Below are 18,335 nucleotides of genomic sequence, written 5' to 3' on the forward strand. Positions count from 1 at the left end.
AATAGTATGTTATATAACAGAAAACACAGAATTTACATTGCTTTTACTCTCATGTTTCAACACTGCTGCTGTACATAGTAAGGACTTTAGAGCCGTTTGCATTGAGGGCTTAATGCTGATTGTTGTTGACATTTAATGCCAAATGAAAAAGTGACAAGTTGACAAGTTATTACAAAAACATTCTGATTCAGAATCAGAATCGAGAGAAATTATGATTGGGGGTATGTCTTCATATGGTGCATTACCCATTAAACGCTTTCAATCATCCCTGATTAGCCGTTCACAATGTCTAATAAAATTTTGCCATTTGTCTGCACCTACTGTAGCAAGAGCCTCCCGCCTTAAGGACTGTACAACACCAATAGCGCCACCGTGTTCCCGAATATGTTTATTGTAATATAGTTTACACTGTCCCCCACGCCAGTTCAATTGGAAACTACTGACAGTGGTAGGAATATTGAAAAATAGGTGGATAATTCCTCTTGCTCTCGTTACTGCCATAGCATTTACCCTAGACATATTTATAAATCTGTTCTTTTAGGATCTCTGCTGGGTGCTTTTAAGTTGTTCTTCTAACTTCTTCACTCAGTAAGAACATAATTTATCATAAATATTGCGATAGAACGCGCTCATAGAAACGATTCAAATTTATGCGGTTCTTGACGTCTCAACTGACCGATCAGTCACTATTGCATTGTCGATAAAGTAAAATAAGGAGGTGTAAAAAAATACTAAACTACACAGTTAAGAGTAAATTTTTGGGTTTTGCGTGTCCTTGACCTTCGCGCCGATTTTGAAAAATAATATATACGCATATTTATCTGTCCTAATCTGATCTAATACTACCAAACGAGCCGAGTGAAACTCGGTCAACCAGATATTATTATATTATATGCGATAATTATATTGATTATACCTATATTAACAATAATTTAAAGTAATTGTCTAAACCGGTAGAAGTGATTGTTAAAGCCTATACAGTACAAGCAGACTGACCGTTCCTCATCTAATGCTTTTTTTGTGCTTCGCGGGTGTTGGATACCTTAGTGTTTTCAGATGCTTCGATTATTATTTGTGAAAAATGCAAACTTGACTCAGAGATATGGTATTAGCACTTTAGCAGTCGCATTGGTTGCAGCAATTAATCACATTATGGGTTTAACTACAGCTGTGGATAATGCATTGGGCGAGCAATATTATGTAATTTGTGATCGAGTCATCCTTGGAATTGAACCTGCATGTTTTTCTCTGAAACGCTGCGTCTAAAACTACGTCATAGAAAAGTTGTTGACAAAATTAATTTTATTTCCAAATAATTTTGTAAACTAATATTTGAAATAGACACCCAAAAAGGCAAAAACTAAGATCCTTTTTTTAACTTTAATTTCAATTTTACGTCAATTTATTAATCAATCTTACTATGAATTAACAACTGTCACATGAAACGTTTCCCCTAATATTACTGTTTTCTTGTTTATTGTTGCTTTCAGGAGAAACAATCTTTAAAAAATGGCATTTTCATTAAAGCAGAAAACGAAAGCGTTTATGATTGAGTCATATTTTCAAAATGGACAGAAGCAGTTTGAGATGAATTCCGGGGAGAATTTCCCAACAACATCGTCAACTAGGCCTATTTTGCAATACAATACAACGACGAAAGATATGATTTCGGGAAACCTGGTCTCTACAAAGAAACGTGGGAAGTGGGGTGTTGAAACAGAGAATTCCAAAAAATATTAGAAATGTCAGACAGACACGATATTTAGCACAATAAGTGGAATTGTCGTATGGAACTTGCCGAGCAATATTGCGAAAAGATTAAACATGTTACTACACAGGGTTACCATTTTCTGAAAGTTAATTCTAGGGCATAAAGTTTTAAAATCCGGATAAGACCGGACTCTGATACAAAATATTGATTTACCATCTACAGGGGACAAGTACCAACCTATTTACCTCCAAGCAGTTAAATTCGGATGATTATAAGCGAAGAGCTCGTTTGTGCTTATAACACAATAATGGCGAACATTTTCAGCATTTATTGCTCTTTAATTTTATTTTTTCATTTTAATCCCCACTTATTACTGTAATGACTGTTTTTAATCCTTAGGGAGTTAAGTAAAAAAAAGTTTAACTCCCGCTCCATAAAAAGACAGATAGCAACTCATAAACAACAAGTATTTAGTTCCTTGGTACATTACGTACTATTAATACTACATATTTTTGCTGCATAAGTAAATATTAATTAACGTTACAATTTTGGAAGGGACCTATATTGAAACGATCGTTACACTTTAAATCATTCAATTTTGGGAGGTTAATGTCACTAGTAGATCTAATGGCTTCGTTTGTAATGAGTGTATTTTTTGAAATATTTGCGTCCGCTTCATCAATACAAGAAAAAATCTTCTTAGAAAATTTTTTGGTCAATGATTCCTCCACGTATCTCCGCAACAATAGAAGACTTCCAACCACCGTGATTCTTTAAAGTTAGATAGATCTCCACCGCCCTCAACTAAAAATGACGCTGAGAAGCGGCGGAAGCAATGTCCTGTGTATAGTGCAGAATCTGGTAACTGTAAGAATGCAGATATCGGCTTAAGAAATTTAGACAACGTATTTTTTCCCACCGCCTGTACAGTGCATTTGTTACGCTTGTAATTGATAAAAAATCTATATACTTGTAAATAACGTGTGTTGTTGCTCTCGACATCGACAACACCAAATACTCTAGGTCTTTTTGGTTTCGTATCTGGAATGTTAACAACAAAAACAGAATCACGATCTATATGACCTATCTGCATATCAACTAATTCGGCAGTTCTACAATCTCCTGCGATATCCATTATTGCAGCCACTTTTATTAGCAAGTAATCCTTGTCGGGAGCTTTATTCAAGAAGGTACTGACATTGTCACCCATAAGAATCTTTGGCTTCCTTTGACCTGTAACCTGATGACTGCTTCTTCAGGAATGCAATAACTTTTCCTAACCTACAATAATTTTTCATAGTGAATCACTCAATCACCACTCAAAATAAAAGTAGGTAGGTGCACACTTGCCAATATTCTTTTTTCCTTCAGTGTAATAACGGCCTTTAACATACAGCTGGTTTCACAAAACACGGGAAAAGATGAGCAAATCAGGTTCTCATAGATCAGTGAAAAGCAATGGGAATATGACGTTCATGTCACTGTCATTTGTCTCGTTTGTTACGAAACCAGCTGTAGCTCCATAAACTTGAAGGTTTGACATTCTTCGCTTTTTTCGACAAATAAACGAGGATTATATCCTCAAATTGACGCCTCTGAGCCTTTTCTAACTTCTCCAGTTGCAAAACTTCGTGTACTGTTTTTCATACACGTTTCTACATTTTTCTGGAAGCAAATTGTTGGTCGCCGTTTCAGCTGATTTAACAACATCGTTCGGAACAAAGGTACCTACTTCTGAAACTGCTTCCAAGTCCATTTTAGCACTCAGGTGCTTCTCAGTTGCTTTCAATTTATGCCAAATTCTTTTCGAAGAATAGAATCGCACGTCGTTGGTATTGAAAAAAATAGTATCTGCACCGCAGGATTAAACTGCTTTTTGTTCCCCCTAGTTTAATCCATGTTGTATGAATTTTCTATGTAAAATCACACTTATTTTGTAAAAAAAAATATTAAAAAGCGGACACCATTTTTACTTTTAGATTTGTCATTTTTTGTATGTGTAGAGAAAACTTGTTGATATTTTTCTCATTTTAATAGATTAGACTGCAGTTGACTGTATTTACCGTCATAACATAACATAACCAATTCAAACATTGTTTAGTATTTTGTCTTCCTAATAAGTAAATACTTTTGAGGTATTTTATGTTGGAATAAAAGAACAACATACTTTTAAACTTTTATTGTTTTATTAACAATTCTATCCTTTAAAAATTCGAAGGAAAATATAAACGGCGTAATAAAATTTAAATCAGTATAGACAAATTTTGGAGGTAAATTACATCTAAATTTCTTTTTCTCTGATACAGAACTGATATCACATTAGTGCGTCCTTTTCGACACAGATTTCTTTTGTACACAAAAATTGCAACGTGGCAGTTTAGCTGACCGTAATGATGTGTTATGTCCCATCCTTTTTGAAAGATAACTTGGGTGATTTCTTCCACCGACGTTACAGTAGCATAAAAGTTGAGTATTAAAAGTTAGGCACATCAGAGTTTCTTGTAAAAGTTAATTGTACCTAAGATACACCGAATTTCAGATAATTAATACTGAAAGTTTTAATGTTTGAGACTTTGAATGATCGATGACGGTTTTTATAAGAGAAAAGAAACTTTTAATTGCCTTGATAGAAAATTAAAAATATTTGATACGATTTTCGTATTAATAAAATATATTCAGATGAAATTAGAAAATGATTAGGAATTTAGTTTATCCGCTCTCAGATGAAGAACAATCTATCTTAGCAACTTTATGAAATAAAAGCTTTCGCATGAAACAAGGGACCTCAATTATTATTTTATTCGCAAATAAAAGAAGAAATTCAAATGTCTCTTTAAGACATCTTTACAATCAAACTACATTAAATTTTAACATTTAATACAAATCTTTTTAAGAGAAAAGATTTTTCGTGATATTTTTCAGTTAAGTCCGTTTTTTTTTAAATCTTACACCTGCATTTCTTGATCTTGCTAGAGTTTTTTCTCTGTTAATCTTCGTATGTATGATGAGCAGTACGCGGGAATTTATCTCACCGCTGCAATCCCCCAGTTGAAGTAAGGTGTGTTTTACGGCGAGTAGCGGGGACGCCTTGATCTGGTCCACAAAACTACTTCTATATTACTATATTACTTCAAATAATAATAATTGATGCCCTTTTTAATTTTTCAACCACAGGACCACAGATTTGTGATCTTGAAATGTTATATTATGTTGAAATAGTCCAAAAGAAAAATATATTTGTAATCAAACTATCGCCGCGACAGCACTGGTTCTAGCGTATGAGATATAATTACGCGTGTTGATGATGAGAAAATAGCGCACTAACTTAATGACACGTTTTAATGTTAAACACTGTTTATTTCGCAAAGAAAAAATTATTTAAAAAGTCTTTGAGCTCAAATGTAGAGGACGTGGGCTTTCAAAGTTTAATTTTTCATTTCGATATATCACTATATTTTCCTACTTAGTGTTGTGTACATGTAATCGGTTAGACTTTCATTAAAAAAAAAATTGGAAAAATCATGTCTTTTATCCATCGTGTTCTTCACTTTATATATCAGAAAATAAAAATTGTTCAGAATGAGTGTGACAAGACTGGCTAAATTTTATGTTTTAATCTATCTAAAATTCTGTTTTTGTAAGTGAACGTGAAATTGGCGCGTAACAAAAATATTTTTTAATTATTTTTTTCCATTTTTAGACTTGTGAACTTAATCATGTACCGTTGAGTCAGTGCTCAATTTTTTGATCACCATGTACATACAAAATATTTTTTAAATGCTAAATACAGTGCGTCGTCTACACAGCGAGAAGTTTCTGGATCGTAAAATTTCAACTAGGAGCTTCCCACAATCTGAATCCAGATTGAAGTTAACAGATTAGTTTTCTTATGCAAACTATGGCAAATAATTAAATATATCGTATTTATATTTTCAAGTCCAAAAAATACATTCTTTTCTAGAAAAAATAGATATAGAACTGGAAGCTGTGTTGTCCTTGAAGGAAAAACCTTCACAATCGTATAAAGATATTTTCTGTTCGAAAAATACGTAACCGACAACAGTGATACTAAAATTGTGTGGTATTTCTGACAACGAAATACTCGTAGCAGGACCATTTTATTTAGTTAATATGAACATTTCATTCGTTATAATTTGTGGCTAATCTGTTAGCCGCAATTATTAAGACCAAATACATTTTAATTTACGTTAAAATAGTTTTTATTTTCCAGTAACATGTTGCCACAACGCATACACTGTTTTTCATGTCTTGAACATATTTTTTCTATTTATTAAATTAAATGATATTGACGGACAAATTAAATGGCTGTGACAGTAACGGAATTAATCTCATCAATTTTTTCTGTGGAGTTACATCAATAAGAACCTTTGTTTTCCTAACCTTGAAAGAACTAAACGTAAAAGTCTTCGTACTAGCTAATTTTTATATAATATAAAATAGAGGAAAATCTATAATTTAATCTCTTGCAGAAAATTTGGGTCTTATGTTTTTTTTATTATTTTTTTTTAAGTTTCGACCAAAATAATCATAAAATAAACTGAAATTTATTTTTGAAATTCTACTTTAAAGAAATCTTTTTTTTCAGTTGACATATGTATAAATCAGCTCACGATTTTAAATTCTTAAGAAATTTTTGAAATATAGATAATATGATAAAGTTCCCATTACAGTTTCAACTTGATGCCAAAAGACTTGTGTAGTTTTCTCAAAAATGTGATAACCGTTTTTGAATTAAAATTTACATGATATTGAATAATTTTTTTAAGAGTAGGTACATCACAGCAAATTCATTAAGAAAATGCGTGTTTTTTGGTATACTTATGTTTTACGCTTCATGTTCTGTTAAGCCTGAAACTACTTAACATGTGGTTTCCGTTTGTTTTATTTAAAAAATGTTTAAATTTAAGTTCATTTTAAAGAAAATTATTTGCATCTCCGAAATGGTGGAGGCGCCGGGTGACACTGATTATGTAAATTCTTCATTATTCAAGAAATAATTTTATATTCAAAGCAAAATGAGTTTGTGGTAATTAAATAAATAATCTTATGTAATTAGAAGCATATATTAATTTACTTCTTCCTCCTCTTCAAAGTAAAATTAAGCAGTTTCGTAATAATAAGCTCGTGCGGAAGTACGTAGTTTCGAATTGTTTTATATATAAATTTAGTACAGAATGCTGACTTAAAGTCCAAATTATAAAGCAAATATTGTGACGTCGTAATTGAGAAATTTTGTTAAAATAATCGTGAAAAAATATCGGTGCTACTGATACATACATGTAGTGCTCCTTTCAAGGGTGGCCAAGTTTAATATGTGCCTAATATTTTGGTAGGTGTATTCCTTCTTCTCTTGTGTATCCCGCACAAGTACCTACGTACAAACGAATTTTATACCTTTTTCAAACTTTTACCTTTACCGGTATCTGATCCATACTATATGTGAAAACAATGTTAAATTTATTCCTGTAAAAAGAAATTGTAGAACACTTCTCAAAATCGGTTTCCATATCGTTCCATTTGCATTAATATTCAATGTTTTGAGAGGAGCAAACACTCTCATATCGTAACTATAGTTTTGAATAGCTTCAAGTTGTCTGTAGTAGTATTCTCGAATATTTTACAGAATTTTACCATTTAAAGAGGCAAATAGAAGTGGCCTATAATAGGACCCTGAAGAACTCCGAATTTTACAGAAATTGCCTTTGGGAGAAATTCACCAATGTTTACCACTTGACAATGAGTAGTAATGTAGCTTGCTACCCATTTAACAAACCTATTATTCATTGCATTATGTTAATATATTAAAATTTGATGGTTAAGCCTATCTAACGCTTTTGAAAAATCCTCATACTTCGAATCGACTTGAACACCCTCCTCAAGACTGTTTATAATATAGTTTTGGTAAATAAGTAAATTTGTTGAAATTGATATGCCTTGGTAAAACCCCTGTTGCGCGTCCACGATTATCTGTTTACTAATTGCAGATCCCCTTATACTGTGTTATAAACTCCTTGTTACCAGATTTGTAAATTGGTACCAAATAATTCGTTTTCCAAAAATCAGGAACATTTACCAGAGGAGGTGGATAAGTTAAATGAATATTGAATGGGCTTATTAAACACTCTGGGGTTTTAGATCATTATTACTTCCCGAGCTTAAGCTAAGAAAGTATAGTAATCGAGTCCATGGGACGAATGGCCACTTTTATATTTTCTCGACGTTTCATGACGCTTAGAGTACAAAAAAGTAGTCTCCCGTTGCTGTCTGTCTGCTGTCTGTATCCATTTTTATTAGACAAGTAATCTCCGAAACTGCTGGATATACATACATAATTTTGTATGTATATTATAGATATCATCATCGAGGACCCGGGGTGGGCTAGTTAGCATCATGCTTGCCCGCTACACCTTGGGTCGTGGGTTCGATTCCTGCCATGGCTCTGGGTGTAACGTGTATGTCCCGTTCCCCTGTAATTGGGCCTCAGTGCCTGTTGGGGGACGTAATTAATAAAAAAAAATAAAAAAATAAAAATATCATGTAGATCGTTAAACACTAACCAGAATTTTGCTAGACATCTCTACCAATAATATGATGACGTCATTGCAAAGAATTGTATGTTTATTTGTTTTAACTGTTATACAACAATATACTCCTATACGTGTGGTGAACGAATACGCTTTGAGTTTTTCCCCGAAAGTTTAAATTTTCGCAAAAACATATGCACAGATTACCACTAAAAAAATATCCAGATCGTGGTGTGGTGGATAATAGCCTGAAACGTGAACCGGAACTCCCGAGTTCGATACTAAACTTAGCCTTTCGTTTTTTTCTTTTTTTCTCTTTTTCTCTCGCATTGTGTATTATCCATGTTTATGACGTCATAACAAATTTTCTATTGATCAAATTAAGAACGAGTTGCCACACTTTATCGAAAAGGTGAGAATACGCACGTCTTTATTTAATAAAAGTTTATAACAAAAATAATATTCAGAACATTCTGTTCGACTGTGGCTGAATCAGTAATTTTAATCCCCTGTTTCGAGGCGATAAACTCATTCGAATCAAAACAAATTTCTACGTGACATTGTACCGATGTATAAAAAGCAGTTTCAAGTGCTTGTTTATACATTATCGGAAGAAAGCTTGTTATAATTGTTGGGAGGCCATTTTTTGCCGTTGATTATCTGCTTTAAATATATTTGACATTGTCTGTGCTTGTGCAATGTCCACAACCCCTTGCAATTTGCGCCCCCAGGCGCAGGAGCCACGGGGGTGTTATTTATGCCATCAGATTTTACTTTACAAAGGGTATCACAGAATAAACATAGCAAAATCTAATTTTACAATTTTTCAAAGAAGCGAAGAAAGTTTTGTCGAAACAAACTTCGACCAAATTTAATCGTAACATTATTTTTGAATCTATTCCTATTCCATAATATATCAAATGCATCCTCAATATTCTTACAAATTATTTTTAATGGCCTACATTTGGAAGTTTTCCCCTTTACAATCTACCAAATCCAATGACTTTCTTAATCACCTGATCATCCCACAATATCAACAGTTATTCTTAGATTTTCAGTAATAATTTGCCTAACTAAACTATTATTATGCTCAATTCTTTAATTTACCTCAATAAAATTTACTTAATTTCGACACATTGTAAACCATTCCATTCTCTGACTAAGTAATATGATCATGTATTTCGTTAGTAATATATCCGATTCATCATTGTTTGTTGTTGATATTTGCCTTTAGTTGCTTAATTAGATCTTGCAAATTTTTTATTATGTCAGTTAATTGAGGGATTTTCAAAAAGGTCAGCATAACCGTTATAATAGGACTGTGTACACGCCTCACAGGAGAATACCTTGTTATTTCTTTTGTACTAATAACATCCAGCCATGAAAAAAAAACCTCCACAAATATAGATTAATTCAAATCAACTACAAAAACTTGCAGTTATAGATCTTTTATAGAGATGACATTATTACACCAATTTGCTTGTTGGCTTAAAGAGCTGTAATGAACTTCTACACAAATATAAATTTTGTTTAAAGAGACGAAACACGACGCCATCACGAACCTACATTAGCTATCTATGACGCAATATTTGTATCTATAAGCATCACAATGGAAATTTAAAAACGTACTCGTACTGACACAAAAAGTATATCTACTACGTATTATGTTTTCGATAGTGACAGCATTATGAATAACTGTGGAAAATAAACGCATGTGGTTTTAGTATGTGGGTTGTTCATATATCATGTCCACGACATTCAAAGCCTGTTTTTAGGGTATCTCTTTTGTATATTTTAATACAGAATACACGTCAGATATTTTGTGTTTAACTATTTTGATGAATTTTGTCATAATTACATGCAGTATTGTAAAATCCATTTAGCATCACACTAAAGTTGGTGACAAGAGAATGCACTTTATAATATAATCACTTACAGAAAAATGTAATTCTCTTTGTACTACTTCAATAAATTGCCAACTTGAGATTTTGTATTTTTTTCTTATATACTTTTATTAATTTCTGTTTGAGTAAAATTCAGCCACGTTAATACATGAATTTTATCACTTTATCAGAGTATCTACTTTAAAACATCTGAGATTGCAAGTTGAGAGAAATAAATTTGCACAATTTAGGTAGGGTATAGATTGCTGAATATTTGTTGCCAAGGAAGGGAGGACTGCTATATAGATTGAAAGATGGAGTGATTGGAATAAATTTTTATTATTTTTACTTCCCGAGCGTAAGCAAAGGAAGTATTGTAATCGAGTCCGTCGGCCCACTCTCACTTTTACGTTTTCTCGACCTTTCATGACCCCTAGAGTACGAAGAAATAAGTCTCCCGTTTCCGTCTGTTTGCCGTCCTGGATTTTTTTTAGACAGATAATAATCTCCGAAAGTAGTCGACCGATTGTTGTCAAATTTTGTATTTATATTAAGAATATCATGCATATTTACTTATCCCCTCCAAAAAATTGATGACGTCAGCTCAAAAGTTTGCCGAATAAATCCTATCTAAAATGTACAAAATATGAGTCTGCACTTGTCATTTATCATTCCATTAATATTTTTTGGATTTGCATATATACAGGTGACTCAAAAAAATTAATGAATGCGTGAATGTATTTTATTGATTTAATCAGGAACTACAAAACCGAATGCTTTCAAATCTTGGAGATGTTTTAAAATTATCATAAGCATGGTAAGTTTTTGATCAAAATGTATTTGCTCATCCCCCCTAAAAAATTGATGACGTCACCCCAAAATTTTGCTGAGTAAATCCTATCTTAAATGTGCAAAATATGATAAGTCTGTAGTTCCATTCAGATTTTTTAGATTTGCTTATACAGGGTGACTCAAAAAAATTAATAAATCAGTCAATTTATTTTTCTGAATAAATCAAGAATTGTAAAACTGAATGCTTTGAAATCTTGCAGACGTTTTAAAGTTATTGTGAGCATGGTAAATTGTTAATCAAAATAAATCTGTTTATTCCCCCAAAAAATTGATGACGTTATCTCGAAATTGTGCCGAATAAATTATTATACCCAAAATGGGTAAAATATGATGAAAATATGACGAAATTAAGAACGAATCACCCCATTTTCCCGAAAATGTCAAATACAAACGTCTTTATTTAGATTTGCTTATACACGGTGACTGAAAAAAATTAATTAATTAATAAATTTATTTTATTCTTGTACTATCTTGCCACTATCTAAGTATACTGTTTGGGCAAAAAAAACGAGTACGCTTACTTAATTAATTGGTCCTCTCTTCTGTGTTGATGAGACAAATCAATCAAATGTCATTTTTTTTAATACATACCTATGTCTGCATTTAATGCCACAGTTACGTAGTTCAATGCCGGCGCTGACACGATATGACGTGCTAATGCTCGAATTCTTTCGAAGCATAAACCTAAACATAACAGTTAAAGTTAAACACTTTAAATACACTTCATGTTATCAGCATTTGTTCAGACCGTGCCCCCTTGGAATTTACACCCTCGAGGCGCATGGATTGAGGGGTGTTATTTACTCTTCTGGAGCGAAGGAAGTTCTGTCGAAATAATCTTCGACCAATTTTTTTTATTTGCTGTGTCAATTTGTGCCACGTCTTCATATTGCGACCAGACAGTCAAAAGTTTTCTAACAGCTTCGCTGCACTCAGCTGTTAGTGCGTTCTATTCCACTTTCTGTAGCTTCGTCGGCATCAAATTTTCTGAATTTTACTACGTGCTCTTACATATGATCCTTTAATAATTTGAAGCCACTGCATGGAGTTTTTTTCACACATTTTCGTTTGCAAATTCAGTCTCGCAAAGAAGGTCGAATAATTTACCTATCCACATTGGTATATTTCTAAATTTGTCCCCAATAAAACGTTAATGACGTATCAGAAAACTTTAGCAACAAAATTTTGCTTGAACCGTGTGCGTAGAATATTCCTTTACCAGTAAGTAGTTAATCGTGATCTTATTTTAAGTTACAGAGGCGATCATTACAATAAAATAAAATTTGCAAAATCAAATGCTATAGTTTATTATTAAGAAACTGAATATAAATGATTATTTTTCAGTGAAGCAAAAATGCATACTCGTATAATAGGAACGCGAACTGTGTTAAGAACTTGTTCGAGTTTCTTAGATCACAACTTTTCTTCGATTCGTAACTTTCAACTCGAACCTTATATTCTATTTTTTTATTTAAATAAATAATGGTATATGATGTACATAGTATGAAGTTAAAGTTACGCAACATCGTAAATTTACAGTTTTGTAAATTACATGTAATTTCTCAACACTAATTAGTCTAGAGAGATGATCTAACTGCCTATACCACAGTATATATTTGCATGGTCTATCCTTACTTCAGTTTGGCAGTGATTGTACGTTACTTTTTCACGCTGCTTTCTAGTCAGATTTTTTAATTTTTTATTCGTACGCATTATCTAATGAAACAGCACATAAATACATATGATTCCAATTTAACTTTGAAAAAATAACGTTTGGTTTAGACAAATGGTATATTTTAATGACTAATTCTACATTAGACTTTGTGTGAAAGAAATAAGACAATTAATAATCAAATTTATAAACTAGAGAAACCGCATGTAAATAAACCACGTTTATTATTTATATGAAATCTAGTGAACAATATTTTGAGGTATCTAGCTCAGTTTCAGAATACAGATAAGATTTATAGAAAACGACGACAGACAACAAGCAAAAGATGTACCCAAACAGAAAATTCAATTTTTTTCATTTTATGAAGCTGTAAAAAAACATTAATTTATAGCTATTAATGTAATGAGAATATTATACGTCCAGGACGTTGTCAGGTCAGGTCAGACGAAATAATCGATGAATTGGAAATATATCGTTCAAAACTTAAAATTTTACTTCACTTTAAAATGATCATATGTAACATGAGAGGATAAAATAACCTTTATACTACGATAACTAAGAGGTTCTAAAATCATTTCTAAACCTCGATAAGTAAACGTATGTAACTTATGATTAGAAAAGAATTAGTTAAAGATAGAATTAAATCTTTGCTATTCAAAATATTATCCAATCCATTAATTTTAATGTATAGTTGTTGTACAACTTCAACTGAAATAAATTATCATTTTTTTAAAGTCGTTATATAATAGCACTTTATTAAGTTTTTGAAATATGTCAATGATTTTAGTTGGTAAAGAAATGTTTTCAATTAATATTACACTGTTCCTGGATTATTTATTTTTTCTACTATTTGTTCGATTTTTATTTCCGGATAGTAAGTTAAGGAACAATTATTTTATTATAGCGTTATTGTGGCTAACGTGTAGAAAGTTAGATTATTCTTGTTTGTAAGTATACTACGAAAATTTTGCAACAGAAACCATACGTAGAACCATAAATTACAAACTCTCGGTCCAAGTTGGCATTTAGCTACTCATTACATTTTAAGTAGGATTTATTCGGCAAAATTTTGTATATGGGGGGGGGGGGTTGGATAAATAGATACAGTTTTATTAAAAATTTACCGTGCTTACAATAACTTTAAAACGTATGCAATATCAACAAAATAAATTGACTCGTTCCTGATTTTTTTGGGTCACCTGTATAAGCAAATCGGAAAAATCTGAATATAATTATTATCAGTCACAAGTATAGACTCATCATATTTTGTACAATTTAGATAGGATTTATTCAGGAAAATTTGGAGGTGACGTCATCAAAAATGAGGGATAAGCAAATATATTTTGAATACAAATTTTACAATGCTTACGATAACTTTAAAATATATGCAACATTTCAAAGAATTCCGTTTTGCAGATTCAAAATTAAATTGCAAATTGTTGCTCTATAATTTTGATTTTTTTTTCCGAAAATCTGGACGTTTCGGGTAAAAACTCAATATGTAGTCATGAACTACAGGTGTAGGAGTTGTATAGGACTATGTTATTTTATACAATTTAAAACCCATTTACTACGGATAATTTTGAGGTGACGTGATCACATTGTTTATGGAAACGGTTAGAGAAAGTTTGGTTAGCGTTTTATGATCTACATGATAAAAATCGACACAGACGGCGGACAGGCGGACAGATGGACAGACAGACAGACAGACACGGGAGACGCATTTTCTCGTACCCTAAGGGTCATGACTCATCGAGAAGCAAAACATAGTTTAAAGTGATGTTTTCCTGGTATTTTAGTAATGTAGTTTCAGTTTTACAACACACGGTGACCAAAAAAATAAGGAATAATGAACCAAATAATATTTCCATTGGTCTCAGGATTCAAGTGTTACTGTTTCAAAAATAATATATATATATTTTCCAATTGTAAAGGTTAAAATTGTGTTTTAATCATTGTTTAGTAACTATGAAAGTTAACCTTTATTCATTCAATGATGAACATTTTTTGTTCACAAGTGAGGGAAAAATTTTATTCACTGGTCAAATTTCAATTTTTTATACAATGTAAATGACAATTCTGTACTAATAAAACATATTTATTCACAATTAATATTAACAGTAGAACAAGAATTAAATATAAAAACACGGCCTGAATTATTAATTGAAGAAGGTAGCTCCATCGTGTGTTCCAACGAGGCATCTGCCAAGGAAGGCACAACTTTTCAATGTCTTCTCCTAAAAATGTTTTCGATTTTTTTTCCACAGAACCCTCAGAGTGTTTCTTTATAAAGGCTTTCAACTTTAAGAACCCAAAAAAACATCTTTTAAAGAAGATAATATTGTAGATCGTTTACAAACCTGCTAATATGTCCATATCTTCTTTAATCATTAGAGTTTTCTTCAACATCGAATATTGGGAGTCTAATGAACTCGGTTTGAACACTTTTCGGAAAAATATGCGATCATTACATTCTCAGAAACACCAGTAACTTTCTTTTCTTCTTTCCATTTGAAGAAACTGTATCATTCAGCTGATTTCGTAGGCAGCAGCTCTCCAATTGCTGCCCGTGCTTCTTGTTCCACATCCGGTGGTGTTCCAATGATTTCCTCTCTCAGTTCTTCCATGATTTCTTCCGAAACAGCACCAGAAATATCACTTTTATAAATTTGCGATAAATTGTTGATTTTATTTTTACGCGTTAGTATAGATACTCGTACTTATCAGCTCTGCCAACTATCTTTGTGCATTCCAGTATTCCACAAATTAAATTTTTAAGCAATGTTGCTTTTTTAATTTTATCCGTTACAACGTTACAATTGGAAAAAACACTACACTTCACTCATGAGAGATCGAATTTTAATCATTCGTGAACACTTACCTTAAATTGTGCCCACTCATGATTAAAATTCATAATCCCTCACTCGTAGTAATATACTATGATCTCACCGAAGTTTGTAGAACAGGGTAACGTTGTCATGATGTTCCATTTCACAAACATATTAAAATTAAAATGTTCACTGCTAAGCAAAATGATAAAATAGATCTTGAGGCATGCAGAATAAGTTGTTTTGAAAAGGCGGGGAAAGTTCTGTTTAAATAACTTCGGATCAGGTTTTTTTTTTCATTTCAAAAATCAGATCGTATCAGCAGAAATTTGCCTACTGTCTCATACTTAATGCATGGGACAATGGACTCAAACGTTATAATTATTTATTTATGGTTGTGGTTTTAGTGGATCGGATTTTTAAAGTGATAACTGTAATCAAATTTTATATATAGATACAACCCGAGGGTTTTTGCAGTAATTCTTCCGTAATCGTCTTTAATAAAGTTTTAAAATGATTTTGTCGACCCGGATAACCCCTCGTTAGAGAAATTTTATTTTCGTGTGTTAAAATACCATTTCGGGTACATAAATATCTGGAGATGTATTGTATTAGAAAAGATCCAATCATTTCGCTAAATAGTATTTAATACTCCGATAAAAAAAATTAAAGAATAAATACCAGAGTTGTTCTTTGATAGTTTGTGTTTCATAAAAGAATACTAGTAAATATAGGTCTGTATTTCTGCCTTAAAGTTAAAGAAACATCTGTGTTGACTTATTTCAGGGAAGTATTATTGCAATCGCACTTCACTTAATTAATTTAATTGAATACGACTTCAGATTATGCATGCAAAGTTTTGTTGTTTACCTTACTTGGTATCAGGTATTGTAATAAGGTAATGCCTAAAACAGAAAGAATATGGATAACGTAATAATAAGCATGTTGGTAGTACAATCAATATATACCGTGTAATGAAGTAACGCGTGTTAATATGGTTAAGTAAGTGTCCTAATCCCCGAAAATATCCCACGGGAAAACTTTAACAATGCATGATTTCTGTAAGGACTTTACGTTTCAGTTTTGAGTAATGTGTTAATGTTAGCAGAATATGTTTAGGTCTTAGTTTATCGTTTTTTTTTGTGTCACAGATTTATTACCAGGACGTCGTTTAAGCTATGTGGCAGCCGACATTGGAACAAATTCTCCAGGCTTAAGTCGAAGCAAATCGTCTTTGGCAGCTCAAGCCATCCGAGTGATGACCGAGATGAGAGACAACGGAACTGTCGCTTTCATCGGCCCCGATGATACTTGCTCCAGTGAGGCGTTAGTTGCCGCCGCCTGGAACTTGCCGATGATATCCTATGTAAGTCTGTTAATGGTTAAATTTATGGAAAACGTGATTTTTTAGTGACTTTCGGAATTATTAGAACGAGTTTACTCGCTACTGCTTTTAAGGGTTTACTACGGTAATGACAAGGTTCTTCCCGGTTTTATACAATAATTTTCTCTACGGAACTGTAAACAACGAAATAATCATATTTGCTGGCAACTTCTAATATTAACTTTGGTGGTTTTACTTCGGGATTGTGATGACAGGGGTGAAGTGGGCGACGTAATCTTGTAAACATGAAACGCCTTAAATAGAGTTCGCTATATCTTGGACGTGCGGCGAAGGCGTTATTAACAATAGGTATTAAAAACATGTCAAATTCTAATATTTAATGGGACACATTTAATTCGCTGTGTGTTCATCAACGATATTTATGTATTACTAACATTTCAGAAATTTTCACAGAGAAATAATATATAACTCGCACCACAAGTCTATCACTTCTCCGTAAATGTACCAACATACGAATGAAGAAGAACAAAAGTGATCTAAGCAGACGTTATCTGACAACTGAAACGCTGATCGATTTTAGGAGTACGTCAGAACGTATATTTCATTAACACATGCGTTATCATACATATGTATATAATTTCGTAAATTTCGTATACCGAGTAATTAAATATTAATGTTGTTGTGGTTTTTTTGTCAGGTTGGCAACTTATTTAAAATTTTATGATGGCATACTTGATTGTCAAAGCGACATTTAATACGTTTGTTAGGCGACTCATGTCAAAATTGACAACATCCGGTGTTAATATTGAATTTTCTTAGCTATGAGAAAAATAAAAAAGAAGGAAAACCCTTCCGTGTTTGCTACGAAAAGTCAAGTGCATGGCGATTAAAACTACTGCGTGGGTAAGAAAACAAAAAAGTGTTACGATAATTTTCATTAATATCATCAGATTACCTAGTATTATTGACCACAGTTACACTAAACTTTAGATGCTTAAGTCATAATTGTGTTTTCTGATTCTGATATACTTAGTAATTCACCTTGATGCTTGTCCAATATATTTAGGTTTGGGGTCTCAATCTGGATGTGTATAACACTTTTTTTCCATTACTTTGAAAACGTGTTCTAAATACGGTGACTGACGAAGAAATGAGATTATGGCCTCTGTCGTTCTCTTTGAAAAACAGAAAATTGAGAAGCTTATTTTTTAAGTTTAAACTTATTACGACCTACTTCTATTTCAATACTTACATCCAAGATTAAAACACGAATAACTTTAGTACCCTCATTTTCATTTTTTTTTACAATACTCCTTTCCGGTTGGAACATCGTGTTTTGAATTAAGTACTAGAATTTCAAACGTAACATTTAGAACGGCTACTTTGATGTTTCTTAAATGTGCTCTGGCACTCCAGACAAGGGTAAATCCTTGACCACAGATGAGATTGCTTACTGATTACGAATTATGGTAAAGATTAATAATTACCTACGAAATGAC

The 18,335-nt window shown here is 32.3% G+C and overlaps 1 protein-coding gene across 1 annotated transcript in view; it reads left to right on the forward strand.

Moving 5' to 3' along the window:
- LOC135123726 (guanylate cyclase 32E) overlaps positions 1 to 18,335 on the forward strand; it is a 48,690-nt gene that overhangs the window by 8,106 nt on the left and 22,249 nt on the right. The window contains exon 2 of the mRNA XM_064048586.1: positions 16,643 to 16,857. Coding sequence (XP_063904656.1) covers positions 16,643 to 16,857 — 215 coding nt within the window. The remainder of the gene's footprint in view (positions 1 to 16,642; positions 16,858 to 18,335) is intronic.

The sequence above is a fragment of the Zophobas morio genome, unplaced genomic scaffold (genome assembly GCF_036711695.1).
Source record: "Zophobas morio isolate AGI-343-1 ecotype UQ-CSIRO unplaced genomic scaffold, CSIRO_AGI_Zmor_V1 ptg000006l, whole genome shotgun sequence".
Classification (NCBI taxonomy): Eukaryota; Metazoa; Arthropoda; class Insecta; order Coleoptera; family Tenebrionidae; genus Zophobas; species Zophobas morio.